At 48.1% G+C, this 21,495-nt stretch overlaps 1 protein-coding gene across 2 annotated transcripts in view; it reads left to right on the forward strand.

Moving 5' to 3' along the window:
• Positions 1-8,643: 8,643 nt before the first annotated feature.
• Positions 8,644-21,495, forward strand: part of SRRM4 (serine/arginine repetitive matrix 4) — a 148,338-nt gene continuing 135,486 nt past the window's right edge. For both annotated transcript variants that reach the window (XM_050924139.1, XM_050924140.1), the window contains exon 1: positions 8,644-8,795. In XM_050924139.1, coding sequence (XP_050780096.1) covers positions 8,665-8,795 — 131 coding nt within the window. In that variant the 5' untranslated portion in view covers positions 8,644-8,664. The remainder of the gene's footprint in view (positions 8,796-21,495) is intronic.

Raw genomic sequence — 21,495 nt, forward strand, 5'->3', positions numbered from 1 at the left:
GTCATGCTGTGCCAAGGGGGCTGCGTGGGAAGGGACATAGAAGGGAGCAGGCGAAGGAAACCAGCAGGATGTCAAAATTCGCCTTGTTGCCAGAGCATGGAGGCCATAGGGGATGCCTAGGAGGCAGTCTGAGATATAGGCTAGGGCAAAGTTGACTGGGGCCTTTCACCCGCCGCAGTGGCTCCTCCTTAGCTGAAAGTGGCAGAGAGTCCCTGGAGAAGTTGTTTAACACAGTTCAGGCTTTATGTTGCCATGGAGCCCGTCAGTGTGGGAGAGTCTCCTCTCTAGGGAAGGTCCTGTCAGCCTAGCAGCATCTGGGAAAGAGATGCTGGGAGGCAGTTCAGATGCACAGGGACAATGCTGGCCTCTGTCGCTGAAATTCATGGGTTCTAGGGTGTGACCATCCACCTCCCCAGTCAGTGCCATCTGTTGGAAACTCTAGGGAGATTCCTGCACCTTGTGTGATATTTTTCTCTCTTTCTGCTGTGTGTGTGTTTGCGGGGGGAGGGGGATTGTGATCTATCTCTTGCAAGCTACTGTTTTGTGCTGTTTGACACTTATTCAATATCTCATTATATGATCCTGTATTTAGGCTCCAAACCTATGAATTGTATAGAAAATATCTTCCCTTCTCAAGAGCAGGGGCAGTGTTGTCTGGTGCCTAGAACACTGGCTTGGGGTCAGGAGACCTGGGTTCTTTTCCTGGTTCTGCCACAGACTTGTGTTGTACTCAGCAACACATGTCCCTGCTCTGCACCTCAGTTTCACCATCTGTAAAATAAGGATAATGATCCCCCTCCTCTGTAAGACACCTGGAGATGAAAAGGCCTATAAAAGAGCTAAATATTTTATGCAAATACAAGTTTTTTTCTTTAACCAGTGCTTTAGCTGCATTTTCCAAAGACACAAGCTTGCATGTTTTTCCTACTCTATATTTTTGAAAAACCTAAACAAGGAGGATTGTTTAAACACAAAAGCTGGTTGAATTTGCAGTTTATTTCAGGATCACATTTCAGCTGCCTTTGTAAAAATTAAAAAGCTATTTATTTTTCTTGTCATTTAAAAAAACACCACCACCCCAACTGTTGGTTGCTGTGAAAAGGAGTTAAGGCTGTGAACAATGCTGGCAAATTCAGGATGGTTAATAAAACTGGTGGGCTAAGGGAATACTAAATGTCCAACATATCCATTGCCCAGCCTAGGGCAAAAGACTACACTCATCACATTCACTTCCAGACTCTCTATCCTCATGACTTTTTACATCAGGCAAGAGTCCTGCACAGAATGAAACCTAGAACAAAGAAAACAACAAAAAGGTTCATTCAGGGGAGGAGGGTTGGAGTGCAAGCCCAAGATCTTGCAAGCCCAACCCTTAGACTACATGGGGGAGGACTTCCACCAAAGAGATTGGTACTAAAGTAGTGAATCAATGTCTGTCCGATCCTGATACTGGGGACTTCTCTGCTGTTGGAGGTGCTGCCTTTTGGATAAGAGGTAAAATCTTGGCCACAAGTTGTCATTAAGGACCACTGAATCTGTAAGCAGGAGATGCTGCAGCTTCAAATGGGTACAGTATCTTTGTCCTAGACTGCAAGGTACTGTAGTGGTACTGCTATACATGGTTAACCGTGCCTCATCCCAGAAGTAGCTGCATTTTAGTGGTATATTAAGTGATTCAGGTTATATACATGGTATACGAGTTTGTAAAGCTTTTTGGCTTCCATTAGGATGCAGGACTCTCAATTAAATTTAGGGGGCATTAAATTGCTATATATTGTTTTGTCTCCGCTAGTCCTAGACACCACACATACAGTGCACTGAGAACTCCTCAGCTGGCTTTCTGAGGCTGACATCCCTTTCTTATGCTGTTTGGTCCCAGGATATGCGAGACAAGGTGGGTGAGGTAATATCACAGAGCTCTGTGGAGCACAAAAGCTTGTTTCTCTCTCTCTCACCAAAAGAAGCTGGTCCAATCAAATATATATTGCGTGACCCATCGTGAGTCTCTCAGCCTCTTCTTCAGATTGATCAGCTAACAGTTCAAATGGGAGTTGGATCTCTCAGGCTCATGCCTCCCCCTCTTTCAGAAGGGCTTAAAGAACTTTGTATTTTTCCACTTGATTTCCACCCTCTTCTCCCCCCTCCCCCAACCTCCTTTTGAGTGGAGTGATAATTAATATGGCTGCCTTTGGTTTAACATTAACTAACGGAAGCTCCCTTGAGACTTTAATGCACCAGCTTCCGTTCTGAGAGCAATGGACTTGGAGAGCAGCTGGCTAGCTTCATCCTGGAGGCCGGCAGGGGGAGCACCCACCATAGTTTTATGGGCCTCAGCAGCGGTTTGATGGGCTTTTTCTTATTTCAGTAGGAGATCATCAGTGTGCTTTAGGCCTAAAATGTAAGTAAAGCAGGGGATGTTTCTGCATGTTTCTAGTTAAAAACAACAACTTTTCCGCAGTAAGGTTTTAGTGACAATAAAAAGATAAACTACAGTGTTAGATCAGATCATAAATGATCTGGAAAAAGGGGTGAACAGTGAGGTGGCAAAGTTTGCACATAATGCAAAATTACTTAAGCCCAAGAGGACTGAAAAGAGCTAAAAAAGGATCTCACTAAACTGGGTGACTGGACAACAAAATGACAGATGAAATTCAATGCTGATAAATGCAAAGAAATGCACATGGGAGGTGTGTGTGGAGGGCTGGGGGGAGAATAATCTCAACTATACATACAAAATAACAGGATCTAAATTAGCTGTTAGCACTCAGGAAAGAGATGTTGGAGTTCTCTGAAAACATCTGCTCAGTGTGCTGCAGTGATCATAAACACCTAACGGTGTTAGGAACGAGATGGGTAAGAAGAAAATATCATAATGTCACTATATACATTCATGGCATATCCCACACCTCAACGATTGAGTGCAGTTCTGGTCACCCGATCTTAAAACAAATATTAGAATTGGAAAGTGCAGAGAAGGGCAACAAAAATGATCAGGGGCATGGAACAGCTTCCATGTGAGGAGAGATTAAAAGGATGATTAAGGGGGGGCGTGTGATTGAGGTCTGTACAATCATGAAAGGTGTGGTAAAAGTGAATAGGGACATGTTATTTACCCCTTCACATACCACAAGAATGAGGGGTCACCCAATGAAACTACTAGGCAGCAGGTTTAAGACTAATAGAAGGAAGCACTTCTTCACACAACACACAGTTAACCCGTGGAACTTGTTGCCAGAGGATGTTGTGCAGGCCAAAAGTATAACTGGGTTCAAAAAGAATTAGGTAAATTGATGGAGGAGAGGTCCATTAATGGCTATTAGCCAAGATGGTCAGGGATGCAACCAGTGCTTAATTTGTAATGAAAGAGGTGCTGGGGCTCCAGCCATTTTTTTATCTTCATAATTGAGGCTGTAAACCAGAGGTGCTGGGGCTCTGAACTAGGGCTCAGCCCTGGCACTACTTAATGACTGGACAAAGCCCCAGGCTTTGCTGTCCCTAAGCCTCTGACTGCCAGAAGCTGGGACTGGACGACAGGGGAGAGTCACTCAATAATTGACCTGTTCTGTCTGTTCTCTCTCATGCACCTGGCACTGGCCTGTCAGAAGACAGGCTACTGGGCTACATGAACTGCTGCTCTGAGCCAGTGTGGCCTGTTCAGAGGTTAAGTAGTGATTTTTAAATGCCCTGTAGAGCCCAAATGTGGTGACTCTGTGTCCAGGGACTGAAATGAACTACAAACAAAAGGGAAATGGCCCAGACCAGTCATTGTCCAAGATGAATTAAGTGCTAAAAGCAATCAGCAGTGGGGTTTTGAAGATTATTAGAGTTAATGATTAAGGCTATTTGCAGCTGATGAGTACGCATGAATTAAATCCTGAAGTTATACAAACCTGACCCTGCAAGGACCAGCTGTAGGCCCTAGCACAGGGCCACCACTGCAGGCTTAGAGTGCAGGATAACCCAGTTGGAGCTCTGTCATGTTGCACAGCAGCTTCCTGCAGTGGCTGCCCATGGAACAGACTTGGTAGGGGCAGGGGACAGTTTTAATGGAGATTTTAAAGTCAGCATGAGTGATGCAAGGTGGAGTGCAGTCCCTCCTCCTCCCCCCTCCCCTACGAGGAAGGCTGAGACACCCATGATCAAAAGGTAGGCAAACAGATGGGCTAGTAGGGGCAGCACCCAAAAGGGAGTGTGTGTGTGTGTATACGTGTGCACACGCATGCACTTTGTCTTGTCTACCCCGCTCACGTGAATCCGTTCCTGGTGTGAAAATCCTGTAGAGCACAACAGAGTGATGGTCTCTGTAAAGAATTGGGAAACCAGCCTGCAGAATTCCCTAGCAGGGATCTCCTCTAGCCAATTCTGTATGACTGTTTAGAAATCCTGTGGAAAGGTCACTTTTCTCAGTTACATTTTTAGAGTAATGTCTATAGGAGCCTATTTAATGTGTATAAAACCCCTATTGGATTCATTCCTATTACAATGGTATTAGTTGTCCATAAGATCTGTCTTTGTAACTATTTATGGCCACAGAACACATACTCTGTAATTGTCAGTCAGCAATAGACATGCAGTCAAAGTGTTCACGTTCACGACTCTTGGCTTCAGAAATGCAGATTTCCACCTGGTGAACTAAACAAGAGCAGCTTCAGTAGGTCACCCAACAGAGGTGGCGCGTTATACACAGACAGGTGTGACTCTTCAGTAGAGGGCACAGAGCGGTTGTGTACACACGAGTCGCGCTAGCTCAGAAAACAAAGGAGTCCTGTTACAGCCTCTTTTGTTAGGCTGGATCTCATTTTTTACCAATTGTCATAACCTTCCTAGGCCCCTCTGTATTCCTCTGTCCTCTCCACAACTTGCCACATTGCTGGCATTCTTAACCTGTGATCCTCCAACAAGTTTTCACTCTGACCTCTCCCTTTCCCATGCCAAATTCAATTTTTTTTTCAAGCAAGTGTAAGCCACTGCTTCAAAGTGTTAAGTGTTCCTGTAGTGCCTGATCCCCCACAAGCCTAGTTCTGCTACCCGCTAATGGGGATACTCCTTTAGCTCCAGCAATAGAGCCCTCTGCTTTTAGCATTAAAGGTTCGGGTCCCAGCCCTGCCATCAGCCAGTAATACCTCACTTTCATATAATGCTTTTCATCAGCACCTCTCAAAGTGCTTCACAATGGAGGTCTGGATCATTGTCTGCATTTTACAGGTGAGGAAACAGCAGAGAGGGGAAATGACTTGCCGAAGGTCACCCGGCAAGCTATGGTCAGAGCTAGGAATAGAAGCCAGGTGGCCAGAGTCCCCTGTTCTGTTTTCTAGGCCACACTGCCTCCCAGTGATAAAAGGGTCATTGCACAGGGTTGTGTGAGGTGCTGCATCAGAGCTTTAAAATCCAGATCTATCGTATCTATAGACTCCCTTCATCTCTTAGCTTTCTCCAAAAAAGTGGTTCTGATTCTCTGGGGTGATTTTTGTTCTTTACAAATGCATACTGCGTATTGTTCCTGGTTCCATTACTCTCTAGTTGCTTACACAAATGTTTTGTGCAAGATTCCAAGGTGTGATACAGATAGTCTCATTCATTCAAGGTCAGCTGCTTTTACTGGTGCTTCAAAGTATCTGGTACAAGAAGCAATTTTTCTAAAGACTTTTTTTTTTATTGTATTCAGTACAAAGAGGCCCACAATTCAGCAAGTCCTACTGGTGTCAAAGAGCCACCTCCAACGTGTACAATTGCACATAGCATTGATGTCGATAATGAGAATGTGTATAAAAAGGGCTTTTTAAACCTGATTCCTAGGGTGCCAACTGTCCATTCTTGACGGCCTAGTGGTCAAAGCCTTAGGGGGCACTGTATCTTCCATAGGCTCAAAACAAAGTTAAGTATCTCATATGACTGTGGATACAGACTAACATGGGTACCCCTCTGATACTTCTCATCAGGGCTGCTGAAACAATTTGTGCAGTCGGGGTGCTGGGAGCCATTGAACCAAACTGCAAACCGTGTATATGATGGAAACCACGTCAAGCCAAAAGCACGAGGAGTACTTGTGGCACCTTAGAGACTAACAAATTTATTTGAGCATACAATGCCCATGAAAGCTTACGCTCAAATAAATTTGTTAGTCTCTAAGATGCCACAAGTACTCATCATTCTTTTTGCTGATACAGACTAACACAGCTACCACTCTGAAACCTGTCACTTCAAGCCAGGGGGTCTGGAAGCATCCCGAGTTCCAGCACCTATGTATCTCATTGAATGAGTCGCATTCGTGACTTTCTCTGGCTGTTCCTTGAACCTGGTTCCATCGGTGTTCAGAGACTTTAGGGTCTCTTCCAGGACAGCCAGACAGTGCAGAACAGGTGAATTTTAGGACACCTGACCATAGGCAACAAACATGGGACACTGACTCTACAACCTTGACTACACTGGCATCTTCTGTGTAAATCTCCTGCCACTGCCCTACCACCGGTGCTACTCCACTGTTGGTTGCAATAATGGAAGGGCCAACAGTTGCAAGCAGCCATTGACATTTTTATCACTATGATGTCTAGATCCATTCTGACTTCCAAATCTAGCCAACAGGGACGGGTAAAATCAAGCTGAAGATGGCCCAGAGGCCCAGTAATCCACTTGTAAATTGTGAAGAGTCCTTCTCCCTGCCAGTCCCTCAGCTGGTGTAAGCTGGTGAGGCTTCGCTGACTTTTAATGGTGCTTTGGTGCTTGTTTAGACTGACTGGACAGCTCTCCTTGTCACTGCATGTAGTGTGAAACTGCAGCCCTGCCACAAACTACTACTCTCATGTGCCACGTGTTAGGAAACTCTTCTTTAAAACAAGTTGTCAGCCAGCATGGACAGGGTGCAGGTAGCTCTCCCCCAAGGAATGCTTGGAATATCCAGCATGGTGGTTAAAGTGACCCTGTCCTAAGGGGCTTTCAGTGGTAGCTTGCAGGTGAAGGAAGCCTGGTGGGGACGTTTCTGGGACCTCTTGCTTTCCAGGTTGATCCTAGTCTGACCCCTGCTTTTTCAGCCCCCTCTCCACTGAGAGCTGGGGCCTGCTCACTGTCATTCCTGCTCTTTGCATCCGACAGAGGGGGTCACTCAAGTGCCTCCCATCACTGTCACTGCTTTCAAGGGCTGATGGCTCTGCTTGCACAAAGGGACTGGTTAGCTCCAAGGCATTATTCTGCTAACATGGAACTGCAGCTGCTGGGCAGCACCCTAGATGTGCTCCCCCAAAGCAAAAGCAAGTTCCCTGCCCTGAAGAACTTATGGTCTGGGTGTGCATAGCGTGGTGAAAGGGCAGAGCAGGCAGGGGAGCTGGCCTTGCCAGCAGGTTTCATGGATCTCCAGAAGTTGTTGGAGGAGCTGGCAGGGGACGGGATTGGTGGCGTACAGCCTGGTGGCTGCTTCTGTTCCTAACATAGGTGGTGGCACAAAGACAGGGATGTGAGCACGAGCCCCGTAGCGAAGAGAGCAGCTCAGTTGGAGATGCTGGCAGAAGGGAAGCAAAGATGTAGGCAGGAGCATGGCTGTGACCGGGAGAGGTCTGAAGGGTATGTAGATGCTGGGTGGGAGGCAGAGATTCAAAAGGAGCATTAGGTGACCAGGGTGGGCGTTCTGGCCAGCCTGGAGCTGGAGCGGGAGGGGGCAGTTGGAATAATCAAGATGCGGAATTCACAACCCATATAAAGATGTGACCATGTCCCTTGGGATCACAGGGCCACACCAGAAAAAGAGAAGCCGCCCACCAAGGGCTCCCAGGTGCCGGGTTTTGGCAGTGATCGTTCCCTCCTGGCTACCAGCCAATGCAGCATCTCTCTGGGCAAGCTTGGGCCCACCAGAGAGCAGCCGAATTTCTGCCCCATCCGTCTCACCCCTGGGGCCACCTGCAGGCTCCGGAGTCCCTGCTACAACAACCCGGGGGAAGTCTCTTCCCTCCCTCGCTGGACTCCATCTTTGAGCGGTTCTGCCCTAGTTCAGCAGCCAGGCCCGCTTCCCCGCCGAGCCCCTGGCAGGAGCCGCTCCCTGCGGGCGGATTCTCGGCGAACCGGGGGCGGGCGCTGCCCTGCCCCGCCCGGAGCTGCCAGCTGCACTGGACCAGGGCCGGGCTCCTTCGCGCCCTGGGCTGCGCTTGTTTGTTCTGGAGCAGATGTAAACGCGGGTCCCTTGCGCCGGAGGCAGAGCAGATGGCGAAGGCTTCTCCCGACAAGCGCGGGGCCCCCGCTGAGGCCAAGCCCTGAGGCCCCTGGAGGGAAGGAGGAGGGTCCCGGGGCGCACACCCCCCCCCATCGGGTCTGGGCTCTGGTCTCTCCCGGGTCGCTGCCGAAGCCAGCCCCGGGCCATTGTGGCAACGGCACCCGCCGCCTCCTCCCCGCGCCCCGCAGTCTTTTGTTATGCGGAGCCAGGCGGGGGTGGGGGGCGATGACCAGCCCCGCTTCCACGTCACGGAGTGAGTGAGACAAAACAGGAGCCAAGCTCGGGCGCGCAGACACTGAGCTGCCTCCCCTCGCGCGTCGGCGCCCGGCTCCGAGCCGCCCAGAGGCCGGGAGCGCAGGGCGGCCGGGCTGGGGCTGGGGCTGGGGCCGGGCGCTGAGCCCCCTGCCCTGGGCTCGGCAGTTCAGCACCGCGGAGAGCTCCCCGCGGCCGGCCGGCCGGCCCCGGGCATGGCCAGCGCGCAGCAGGGCGAGAAGCAGCTTTTCGAGAAGTTCTGGCGAGGCACCTTCAAAGCCGTGGCCACGCCGAGACCCGAGAGCGTCATCGTCGCCAGCATCACCGCCCGCAAGCCGCCGCCGAGGTGAGGCTCCGCTGCCCGGGGTCAGAGCGCGCTGAGCCAGCCCGTTGCGCTCGCTGGGGCTTGGCTGGAGTGCGGGGGAGGCAGGGTATGGGGGGTAGGTTGGGGGTTATCTCCCCGGGAAACTTTCCCTAGACTCAGCCTTGGTGCTAGGGTGACCAGGCAGCAAGTGTGAAAAATCGGGGCGGGGGTGAGGGGTAATAGGAGCCTATATAAGAAAGACCCCAAAATCAGAACTGTCCCTATAAAATCAGGACATCCGGTCACCCTGGCTGGTACCGGCACGGAGCGGAGCGAGCAGCTGGAGGCATGTGAGTGCTTTGGTTTCCTAGCTCGACTCCGGTCTCTGGGGCAGCCACGGATGGAAACTCATCTAATATCTCCTCTTGCTGCTGCGATCCGAGGGGGAAGGCAGGGTGCCAGGCTGAGGTCTGGGTCTGGGTCACTGTCCGCCTGAGAGACGTTTTGGAGCATGAGCTTTCCTGGGTGAATACCCACTTCGTCAGATGTATTCACCCAGGAAAGCTCATGCTCCAAAACGTCTGTTAGTCTATAAGGTGCCACAGGATTCTTTGCTGCTTTTACAGATCCAGACTAACAAGGCTACCCCTCTGATACTGTCCGCCTGAGTGGAGTTGGCTAGTTGCCGCATGGGGAACCAGACTCGCTGGGGTGGAGGTGGAAGGGTCAGGCGTGCCGCTAGTCAATTGTTGTGGCGGGGTTTGAATGAAAGGAAACGGGAGAAATAAGACCAAGGACCTGCCTTGGAGGAAGGAAGGTCGGTGGCGAAGGAAGACTGAGCAGGTGGAAGGACTTAGTACTTGCTTACAGGTGACACGGTCAAAGTTGGATCATTTCAAAATTAACCCTGAGCAAAGTGGTTCCTGTAATGAGCCCTGTCCTGCTATTTCATCCCAGCCCCAGCAAGCCCTTAGCTCTTCTAGACGGGAAACAGCTCAGGTGAACTCCTGCTCCAAGCTCCTAAAAGAGGCAGGGATCCTCAAAGAGCTAGTGTTTCCAGAGGAGATACAGCGGGCTGAATGATGCAAGGACTGGTGAAGGTTCAACCAGCAAGCTCTCTTCGGGGTCTGCTCATCCTTCATGGTCAGGCCCAGTACAGACAAATAAGCACAACGGTTCAGAGAAATGTGCGCAGAAGGCTTAAGCATCACAAATGTTCCTGCAAATCTGTATTCCCCAGGGTACTAGCCCAGAGCCTTCACCTTGTGCTTTTGGGAGTCATCCAATCTTTGTGCTTTAATAATACCGTGTGACTCCACTGACCAGTACCACCAGTAAATAGTCTGAAGCAGTGGTCCTGGTGAATGCTGGAATATATTTGCATAGCCCATTTGTTGGGGTGGGGGTGAGGGGACCTCCAAGTCTTGAAAATCCAAGTCTGGTTCCTGATAACTTGCAAACAGGAAACTAATTCCCAGTGGCTCTCAATTTTTCCAGACAACTTGTACCCCTTTCAGGAGGCTGTTTTGTCTCCCGTACCCCCAAGTTACACTTCACTTAAAAACTACTTGCTTAAAAATCAGATATAAAATACAGAAATATCATAGCACACTAGTACTGAAAAATCGCTGACTTTCTCATTTATACCATATAACTATAAGATAAATCAATTGGAATACAACATATTGCACTTACATTTCAGTGCATGGTTTATAGAGCAGTATAAACTAATCATTGTCTGTATGAAATTTTAGTTTGTACTGACTTTGCTACTGCTTTTTTCTGTAGCCTGTTGTAAAACTAGGCAAATATCTAGATGAGTTGATGTATCCCCTGGAAGACCTCTGCATACCCCCAGGATATGTGTACCCCTGGTTGAGAACCACTGCTGTACACCACCCCCTGCAAATCAGTTCACTTAACTCTAATTCTGAGTTTATGCTAAAGTGTCCCTGTAAATTTAGTGATCAGTAACTTAGTGGTTTGTGGCAGGTTTTTTTTCAGGATGACTCGTAACAAGAATAGGCAGATGCATAAATATCCTGGAAATACCCAAATCTGTGAAGCTGGCATTGGCATAACCTGCTACATCCTGGGGCTAAAACTTAAACGTGGTAGGTTGTGCTACCTGCAATGATTCAGTATCTTGTCCGCCTTTCATTCCTTAAAGACATGAGATAATGACATCTGATTGTGGTATTTTATTTCGTAATTATAGAACACACTGGTCTACAGCTGTCTAACAGAGAGGCAAATATTTTACTTGACGTCTGTATCTTTCCCCTTTATTGTTGAGGGGAGGGGTTGAGGTGTCTATGAAGGTTGAAACAGAGAGATGATGGTTGTTGATGCCTATTCCAATCTCTTGTGCTTTTGAACTGATATTTATGTTTAAACAAATAAGTGTGTAGGTGTCTATCTGTAATTCCTCAGAGGATTTCTCATAAAAAAATCAATCACAATCAAAATGCAGGGACAGCAGGATAAAAGAACTGAATAAAATAACGTTGAGAGCCATGAAAAGTGAAAATGTTTCTTTGCTTTGAACTAGGAGTATAGTATAGTGTTTTAAGGTCAGGGTTTCTCATTTTCTTGGGTTACTGCCATTAATTTCATCCTTTGATGACTGAGGAATACTGTGAGTTGCGTGCAGTTCTTAACAGAAGAAAATGATTGGATTGTATATTATCCTGGAAACTTACAGCACAGCGCTTACTCCAGAGCCTTTCCCTTTATTGTTGTGCCAGCAGCTACGCCGTCTGTCCTATAAGCATTTTTAAAACCTTCAGTCAGATTTTCCTTTTTTAACATCTTCCCACCTTTACATTCTAGAAGTCAAATCCTCATTTGATACAAATCATTACAATTCCATTGAAGTTAACAGATCTGTGCTGGTTTACATCTGCTAAAGATTTGGCTTTAGATATTTTAAAAGGAGTTCCATAGCCCTCCTATTTCAAATCTTTTTTAGCATGCTGAGAACCCCGGCTCTCTTTTTTGCCCCCCAGAACCCCGTATCCATTCTGGAAAATAATCATGCTTTAAAGCCAGCTATAGTAGCATCTCTCTAGAGCCAGCACCCCTAGATTCTGTAGAAATCCTCTTAGAACCTCCAGAATTCCCACTGATCCAACCTGCATTGCTGTCATTCTAACTCTAGACCCTGGAACCCATAGAATGATTGCCTGCTTAGCACCCCTGACCCTGAACTTATCACCAAGTCAGTAAAAATGCAGGTGAATATTTTTTTAACTTGTAAACTCTGGAGAGGACCTAGGAAGATTCCAATTTAGGTTTAGATCTGCTCCCCTTTCATTCACAGCAACTAACTGGCTCACTGTGAATAGGTGGACTCGGATGAAATGGGAGTCTAAATACAGACATTTTCATGTGTTAAGTGGTAATGCAGCATTATTGCAGCTGGGCTCCTATAAAAAGCTGTGTCTTATTGGTTGCATTCACAAAGAATCAGTTACTTTGTATCTTCCAAATAGAGCCCATGCAGGAAGACAAGATGGGGCCTGATTCCTACTGCCCCATGCCTTGTGTAATCATGTACCTATACCAAGTGGGGGCAAGTTGCTACCCAATCAGAATGGCAGGGTTTTTGCACAGGTGTAGATGCTGGCACAGGGCAGCAGAGAAGCTGACCCAGACTCCAGCCTTGTCTGCCAGCTACTGTCCTCTTTCCAGAGTTTTGCTGATGTGCTGAAAACCAACGCTTGGGATTGGCCTTACATGCCTGGCCATGCACAGCACTGGGCAGGTTAGAAGGGTACAGAGGGGCATCCAGCAGTCTGTGCCAAGAAGGAATTCTAGTGCCATCAGCCAGTGTTCTCCTGCAGGTTCCTGGGCAGCGCACCCTGCCCCCCCGAAGGAGGAACAGCATAGTCTCCATTTTTCACCTGCCGGTAGGGAATGGGAGAGAGAGGTGGAACCATTGCCATTACCCTCCCCCACCTCCTTTCAGACAAGTAACCCTCAAAGGAAGGTGCAAGCAGGGTCTCCATAGGGATTTTGGGCAGCCCACATGCAAGACGGAACCCTTCCCTTCCCCCATGACACCCAGGCTACCAGGATCCGTTAGGGTTTGAACAGTGCCAGTCAGTCCAGTGTGGGAGCGGGGCTGCCAACTGCACAGATCAGTCACTGATTAGTTGCCATGGGAGCTGCACCCCTACTTGCTCTCCAGCACACCCTCAGGATAAACCCAAGCCCCTTGCATAGATGCTAACTACACAACAATGTTTACAGGCAGAAAAAAAATCTGTCAGTCTCGTAACATAGCAATAGATTTTCCATGTATGGTTGGCTGATTTCTTGCAGCTACTGTTGCCTCCAAGTGGTGTTTTTGGAGCTCAACACCTCTGGAAAATCAGGCCTGAATAGTCTAGAAAGGTTTATTTAAAGTGTTTTTATTCCTCAGTCAGATGCTTGTACAGTAATGTAAGGAGGCCCTAGTGGTTTATTCCAGCTGAGAAAACAAGCATTCATATACCAATTTGCTTCCTAAATTTCAAAGACTCAGATTACAAGGTGGTAGCTCTCAGTTAATTACAGACACACACTGGTAAAACACATCCAGTGGCTTTCTCTTCCTTGTGTTGTAGGTCCTGACCCTCTAGCTTCTCTGTCACTTATAAGGGAAGAAGAAGAAGTAGTTTAAATGCATCGGGCAGAATTATGATCTCTAAAAAGTGAGTCACAGCTTTTCTATAGATAGAACATGAGAATGGCTTTCTACCCGTTTGGTTCAACCAAGGATTGCGACTGCAAACCAAAATAGCGGTTAGTAATTCAAAGCAATGTTTGTGCTGCACGTATTCAGAGGGGTTCTTCTGACAGCCTGTGGGCCATCACAAGTGCTGTATAATGAGTGGCTCTGAGCTTGGAAGAAACTGATGCAGTTTTGTGTCAGAACTGGTTTCGTGTTTTCTTCTTAAACATGAATTTAACAGGGAAATTTTTGTTGCCATTTTCTTGATTTTATGGGGCAGGTTCATGTTATCTCTAAGGACACTAACAGTGGGCACTTCTAGAACACTTTGCATCTGAAGATCTTAAAAGTTTAAGCATTGAATCCTTGAAGCATATTATTAGCCCTTTTTCCAGAAGGAGAAACTGAGGCAGACAGCTGAAATGCCTTGTCCAAGGTGTGTCAGCACATCAGTGATAGAGCTGGGATTAGAAACCAAGATTAACATTGCAGCACCTCTGAGTGGGATTATTACTTTGTTTTAATAATCAATTTACAAGGAACCTCAGTTTCCCCATGAGGTGAAGTGACTTACCCAAGGTCACACAGTTATTCAATGGCAGAGACTGGAAAGCGTGTGCGGTTTTTCTGACCCCCAGTCATGTACTTCAGGCACTAGATGGTGCTTCCTCTCTGGTGTCAGAATTTTCAGAAATAATCAGAGCACTTTGTTGAGGCACCATTTCAGGACAGGAAGGTAAATGCTTCCACTCAAGCTTTACACATTGATATTCATGGCATCATGTACCATTTGAATTTTTTTAATCAAATAAGCATGCAAGTAGATCACTTGATTTTCTCTGACCCACCTCCCTGGCATGTTGTAGGATGGGGTGGGGGTGGGGGGCTGACCCACAAGTGCAGAGAACACAGTTACCAAGTCAAGGGAGTAATTAGTAAGTCTCTTCTGAAGTGTTGCCCTTTTACTTTGCCGCCATAATGGGATATTACTATGTGCAGAAAACAGTCTCTTCTCTCACACATTAGATCAAAGCTAATGACGATCCCATTTGGCTAAATACGGATCGTGCTGAGGGGCTAGAGAGGGAGATGCTGAGACAGGACTACTTCCTGATGCTAACACCATGGGGCAGAGGGCCTAGTCCTGCAAGATGTCAGGCACCCTCACTTCCCACCACAATCACTGGGGTTGAGGGCATTTGGTAACTCCTAGGATTTGGCCCTAAATACTTGTATGTTATATCTTTGGGGCTAGATCTTCATCCAGTGGCAATCAGCAAAGCCATTGAAGTCAAAGGAGCTATACCAGTTTACAACAGCTGATACGGCTCCTGATGCTGTGACATATAAAGTGCTGGATTTCAAAAGTCTGCAGCAATATTTCTCCTGGGGCAGATTCTGCTTACAGCCACACCAGTGTGAATCCACTGGGCTCGATTCGCAGCTGTTCCTCTGACTTTACAGGGAGGTGGCTCAATTGAAATCAGCAAAGTTCCTTTGGTAGGAAACAGGATGATCACTGGAATGAGTCATCCAAAGGGCTTCAGTAGTTGTTCTAGATTTACACCAGTGTAACCAAGCACAGAATTTGGCCCACAGTGTCTAATTGGTAAGACACACTTCCCCAGAGAATAAAACAGTTCAAGCTAAGTGCAGTGACAATTTAATTCATGAGCAGGGTGTCGTGCTCTCTAATATTAGGGCTGTTTGCACTTCACCAAATCTGCATTTCTCTTGGTCCTTCAGCTTCAGGAATGGGGGAGGGAAGGGGAAAGCTATTTCCATTCCCCTCTTGGTGGGGGGGGAAAGCGCCTCCCCCCAAGTCAGGATGTTAGATGGTCTGCTGCTTTCTGAATGGCCTCCCCAGACTGTCCTGCTTTTTGCCGCCTGTGATGTATATCTACATTAATGCAGACTTTCAACTGGCGGTGTCAGAAGACCAGCTGCAGGAGCATGTTTTGTTACGGACAAGCGTGAAATTTACAATCTCTCTGATTGTGATCAGTCAGATTAGGAAATTGAAAAAGACACTGCTTAGACTTCCAAATAAGAACAGCAAATCTAGTTTCCACAGAAAGCATTCAGAGTATCTTCTGTCTTCATGCATGAGAGAAACCACAATTTCTACCCAAGCACCAGGCTATATTACTTGCACATAGCTACCAGAGCTGTGTCTAAACGCTATGCTTTCTCTTGAATTTCACCGAAAGATCCTTGCTTTTTAAATATGTCACAATCGAAGATGAAATAAAACACAGAATTAAGATGTCATAGAAACAAAGCAAGCCCAAGTAACAGGAACAATACCAGGCTTCCAAAATGGTGATTAAGTAATTCATATTGATGAGGGACTATTCACAACAAATATTCAGATACTATGGACTAAATGTTTCCTGGCTGTTTGATTTGCCAGAGCTTTATTTCTAGTTTGACGGCTATGTGGAGAAACGGAGGATGTGATAATTTTCAGGCTTCATTAAAAGTTAGCAAATGCAAGTGTTCTTTCATTTTACAAGACAATAAACACTCCAGTGGGAGGGAGGGAACCATCTGTGCTTAGGTGTAGAAGGCTTTTAATGTAACAGGAAAAGTGGTCTGATAAACTCCACTTTTGGCTCTTTGCACACAAGCCAATTCTGCTGCTAACCCAATGGAACAGAGTTTCTGAACTCGCTCTCTGTTAGCAGCATTCTTGCTGAGAAGGTTCAATATCTCCATGCAAAGTCAGAATTGTGCTCTCTTGTCTTCCCACAGCATATGTTGCAGAAGAGCAATACCATGCACAGGAAATGTGATAATCCCTGTGATCTGTCCGTCCCCACGGAAACGCCCTGCCACAGATGTTAGGTTCGTATTGTTCCCAGTAACAAATTTCAGTTACTCCATCCAGCAAAGCCACCCTCTGCTTCTCTAGCTGGGGCTCTGGTTCTGTTCCTGCAGATGAGGCATTTTGCCCCCCACAAAACCAAATCTTGCCCTCACTCGTATCCATCAGGGGATGGCTTTGTGGTTAAGGTGCTGGACTAGACTCAGGAGACTGTGAGGCAGTTCCCTGCTCTGCCCCAGACTCTGTGTAACCATGGGCAGGGTCTCTTAATCTGTCTGTGCTTCAGTTCCCCAGCTGTCAAGTGTAGAAACATACCTTTCCCTCCTCCATTTGTCTTGTTTGTTTAGATGGTAAACTCTTCAGGGCCGGGACAGTCTCTCACTGTGTCAGTACAACCCATAGCATCAGGGTGCCTCAATCTCAGCTGGGGGCTCTAGGTGCTACCGGGATATAAATAGTGAAGTTACACTCGTGAGTTCTGTGAAGTCAGTAGGTTCCATGGGTATCAATGAGGGCACCATTTGTTTGACACTTTCTCTTTAGAAGGCAGGTGTGACAAACTGGGAATGTTCTTAATGTTTGCTCTGAATACTGTGTTGGTGCCTCAGTGTCCCCTAGGCAGTTCTTAAGTATCTGGCAGAGCAAAGGGCCAGTGCACCTAAATGCCTGGCACTCTGTCTCCTAGCAACTGATGGCCTGGGCCCCTCCTCTGCAAAGGTGCCAGCTGAAGGTGTTGGAGACAAAGGGATCAGGTGACCTCCTGGCCCGGGAAAGGGGCTGAGGAGAGAGGAGGGGCTGGGAGGGGTTGTTAGTCTGGAGCTGGCTGGGGTCAAGGGTGGAGGGCAGACCTGGGGGTCTGGCTCACTGCCCCCCAGAATGGACCCAGCCGAGGGGTCCGGTTCGCTGTATCTACAAGCTCTGTTTTAGACCCTGTTCCTGTCATCGAATAAACCTCTGTTTTACTGGCTGGCTGAGAGTCACGTCTGACTGCGAAGTGGGGGTGCAGAACCCGGTGGCTTCCCCAGGACCCCGCTGGGGTGGACTCGCTGTGGGAAGCGCATGGAGGGGCAGAGGATGCTGAATGCTCCAGGGAGAGACCCAGGAGGTGAAGCTGTGTGAGCTTCTTGCCCTGAACAAGTCTGCTCCAGGGGAGAGGAGGCTCCCCAGGGTCCTGGCTGGCTTGGTGGGGAGCAGTTCCAGAGCATCGCCCGGGGACTCCGTGACAGCAGGTGAGAGCTACTCACAAGGGAAAGAAGATCACAGGCCTCTGGCTGCAGAACGGTATTCTCATAAGTGTTTTACACTGATTCTATTTTATTTTAATGTGAGCAAAACATCCTATTTCTAGGGTCTCTGTGCTGTGAGCCCTGAGAATTCATCTCTCTAGTGATCCAAGAGATCATAAATCTAGAACATTTGCCAGCATTAAGCAGGCTTCCTCTATGAACTCTGTTTGTCCTATGAACAGCATCCCCAGTGCTCTACAGCAAGAATGGAGTGGAAGGATCATGGTTACATTACTGTCATTCTAGGATGCGGACAGGGTTATCTAGGGTTTCATGCGCTTCCTAACTTATTCATTAGATCTATATGTGTCAGCTGTATGCGTCTGCTCTCCATTCTAGAAGGAAAGTTGCTCTAAGGTTTCAGATATTTCCTCTTAGAAACATCTCTGCAGGCAGATCTCTGTTCTCGGGTATGTTTTTTTCCCAAATGTTTTGTCTGTGATTTGATGAAGCTCAGTGGATTAGCTTTTTTTCCTCAGCATATTCCTGGCCAACTGAAGGGAGCATCTTTAGCCTTATCTAGGAGAGAGGGGTCGAAACGGAGCCAGCAGCAGAAAGGAGCCTAGCTAGCCAAATTAAAAAATTAAGTTGACCTGTCTGGATTTCTGTTTAGTCACACACTTGACAGCTGCTCAGCTGCCCGTCTTACAGAATTTAACCCTGTAATTGGTTTCTTAGGTTTTCCAGTGGTAGATACAATTGCATCCTCTATAGCATAGTGCTAATCAGAAACTCTTGTCTGACTTATGAATTAATTGGGAGAAATCCCGTTCTCCCAGCCGGTGTCACTCCCCTGTGCATCAATGGGATGGAGCGAAGAGGGTGGCCTATAACGTGGCTGCTCTGTGCAGTTCCTGCATCTTGCACAGCTAGAGAAACCTGAGAATGCCTTGAACATAAACCAGCTGCGACAGCTACATAAACTAGCCCCCAATCAGCATGGTGTAGGAGTGCCCCGATTAGCCACTCCAACCACTAGCTGAAACGGAATCTGCTCTTTCAACTTAGCCGGAACAATTTGCTGCGCTGACTGGGCTTCAGTGAGAAGTTTGTGAGGAGTCAGGGAGCTAGCCAGCCAGTGAGACCACTGGCCTGGAATATGGGGCTATGTCTACACAGCCTCCCAGCCCAGGCCCATAGACTTGGGCTGCGTAGAAAACTCCTTGAAACGGCAGTTTAGGCTCTTAGCGCACCCCAGCCCGAGCTGCCACTTCACAGCGCTGTCTGTGCAGCTATTTGTAGAGCGCTAGCATGAGCCCCCAGTCTGCCGGCCCACGCTGGGAGGCTCACGGTTGTGGGCTGTGTAACTGGACTCTGGGAGATCTGGGTTCAAGTCCCTGCTTTGTCATTCCAGCTGATGCTGAATCAGGCCAACCTTTGTGAGTCAGGGCCTTGACCCTGGGCAACCCACCATCCAGGCCTGTGACCTGGCCACCAGGCTATAAGTGGTCTGTCTTTCTCTAGTGTCGAATTAAACCACATTTCAAAACCTTGACAGTTGCCCTGAAACACAATTGTCCTTCCCCAGACAGCACTAGTCCTGACCCACCCCCTCTCAGTAACCAGCCCCTCTGCCTCCACTCTGGAAGCAAGGAAGGTATGTGGTAGCGGAGCCCCTACATGGGCCGTAAAGGTGGTGTAATGCTAAGGGGTGTAATGGTTTGAGCCTTGGCCTGCTAAACCCAGGGTTGTGAGTTCAGTCCTTGAGGGGGCCATTTAGGGATCTGAGGCAAAAATCTGCCTAGGGATTGGTCCTGCTTTGAGCAGGGGGTTAGACTAGATACCTCCTGAGGTCCCTTCCAACCCTGATATTCTATGATATTCTACCATGCTCAGCTTTGCTGTACCAAAGATCAAGCCCTTTGGGGTCTGAAATCCACTAAAGCTATAGGGGACTGGGAGCACGTTCTCTAGTAAAAACCCCTGCGTCATCCTGGAACAAAAGAAGAAATTAACCCCATCTCACTTCCCCCTCACTGCCACCTGACCTTCTGGTGCTGCTGTGGGATGAGTTTAGAGACCTCCCTAGAGTGGCTTGACCATTGGTGAGGGTCACTTGCACTCAGTTGTGAAGTGGGCTGGAGCCCCTCTGGGATGCAGGGAGAAGTGCTTTCTTAAGTAAATGGATTATTGATCAGCTTGTTGCATTAAAGAACAAATAAGATAATCAGGAAAAGGGACTTTTCCAATTAACCTTTCCTGAAACGTGTCCGAGCCATGCGGTGCTGAGACCTGCATGAAAAGGGAGCAAACAACTCCAAAGTAGGTCTGCGTTGGAAATCTTAGTGCATGCCTACGCCGCAATCCAAGGTGTGACTGCAGCCCCGGTAGATGTGCCTGTTTTGATCTTGCTAGCTCGAATAATAGCAGCAGTGAAGTCGTGGCAGCACGGACTGACTGACCTTGGCTATGTACAGGAGCTGCTAACTGTGCTGCTCTGGTTTCACTGCTGTTGGTATCTGTGCTGGCTACATCAAAGCTAGCCAGGGTATGCGAGCATGTGCTGCAATCATGCCTCTGACTGCAGTGTAGACATGTCCTAAGAGCCCACCAACCTCAGATGGGTCTGGGGTTTACTAGCCTTTGTGGTCCACTTACTCTTATTGTTAAAAATGCAGGGAAACCTGCCACCTCATTCAGCTGCCCCAGATCCCCCCTCCTGATGGAAAGGGAACTGTGTCCCGCATATGAGGTTAAGAGGGGGGTAAGGAGGATAAGCTGAGATGGAAAAACTCATCCCTTGAACTGCAAACCCCCACTGGGATGTCCTGGGCTTGGAAATGGCCTTGAGCTTTTCTCTTTTCCTTGGGCCCCCCACAGGGGAATGCAAATCCAGGCATTGAGCTGGGGGAGAGACATGTTCTCCATGGGAAAACAAAGACAGGCTACCTCAGCTCTATTTTTGATGCACAGCCTAGACTGCCCAGTGGCTAGGGAAAGCATGGGATGTAGGGAATACCCATCCTGTGGAACTATCTACAGGAGAGGGGTGAAAACTTGGGAGTTTTCCCCAGATCATCCCATTCCTAAGGATGAGGGTGGTACCCAACATATGCACCATTATGGAGCAAGATAGGGATGCCACCCACAGATCATGCTCTCTGAGGCTGTACCAGTGGCTCAGAGCAAGCTGCTCGGTGGTCCTGTGACATTGCACCAGCTGGGATGTCCCCCGCCCCCAAGCAGTGTACTCAGAAGGGGAGGGGCAGGGAACTCTTGCACCCAGGGGAGGTTTCCTGAGCGTGGAGGGAGATTCCCAACCTGGACATGCAGAAGGTTCTTCATGTGATCTAGGGGAGGGAAGATAGCTGACCTCCCCTGTCCATGCGGGAATGGGGAGATCTGTACATGGGCGGGTCCCCTCCACATGCAGATCTCAAGGGAACATTTCCCCACCCAGGTTGGGTTTTGTGTTTAAATTGAATCACTCTAGGAGGTAGAAAATGGGTTTAGATGGCAGGAAATGAAGATTCCTGAACTGAGACCTGTGACATGGTCTAAGCCATCTGCAGACCCTTAGCCTCCAGGTTGATGACTCATCCCTTGGAACAAAGCAGGAGGAAAGTGCCTCCTGGCAAAAACCTGGGGACCAGTGAGTTCCATAGTTTCGTATTTTTTAGGCCAGAAGGGACCATTCTATCATCTAGCCTAACCTCCTGTGTAATGCAGCTGTTTGAGATTCCAGTTGTTTCTCTTAGCAGTGTCACTGAGCTGGCAATGGTGGTTCCCACTGCCTCAGAAACGTAACCCCTTCTGCCCCACTGTTCTGGAATGGGCAACAATTATTTAGATTCTAGGTCTTATTCACCTTGCGCAAAAAATGAAAGGCAGCCACATGTGAAAAGGCTAATCTCCCAAAGACTTATGGTGACACGAGGAAACTGAGCAGTAGAAGTACTAAAGCAGTGAGCA

This window comes from Gopherus flavomarginatus, chromosome 15 (assembly GCF_025201925.1).
Source record: "Gopherus flavomarginatus isolate rGopFla2 chromosome 15, rGopFla2.mat.asm, whole genome shotgun sequence".
NCBI lineage: Eukaryota > Metazoa > Chordata > Testudines > Testudinidae > Gopherus > Gopherus flavomarginatus.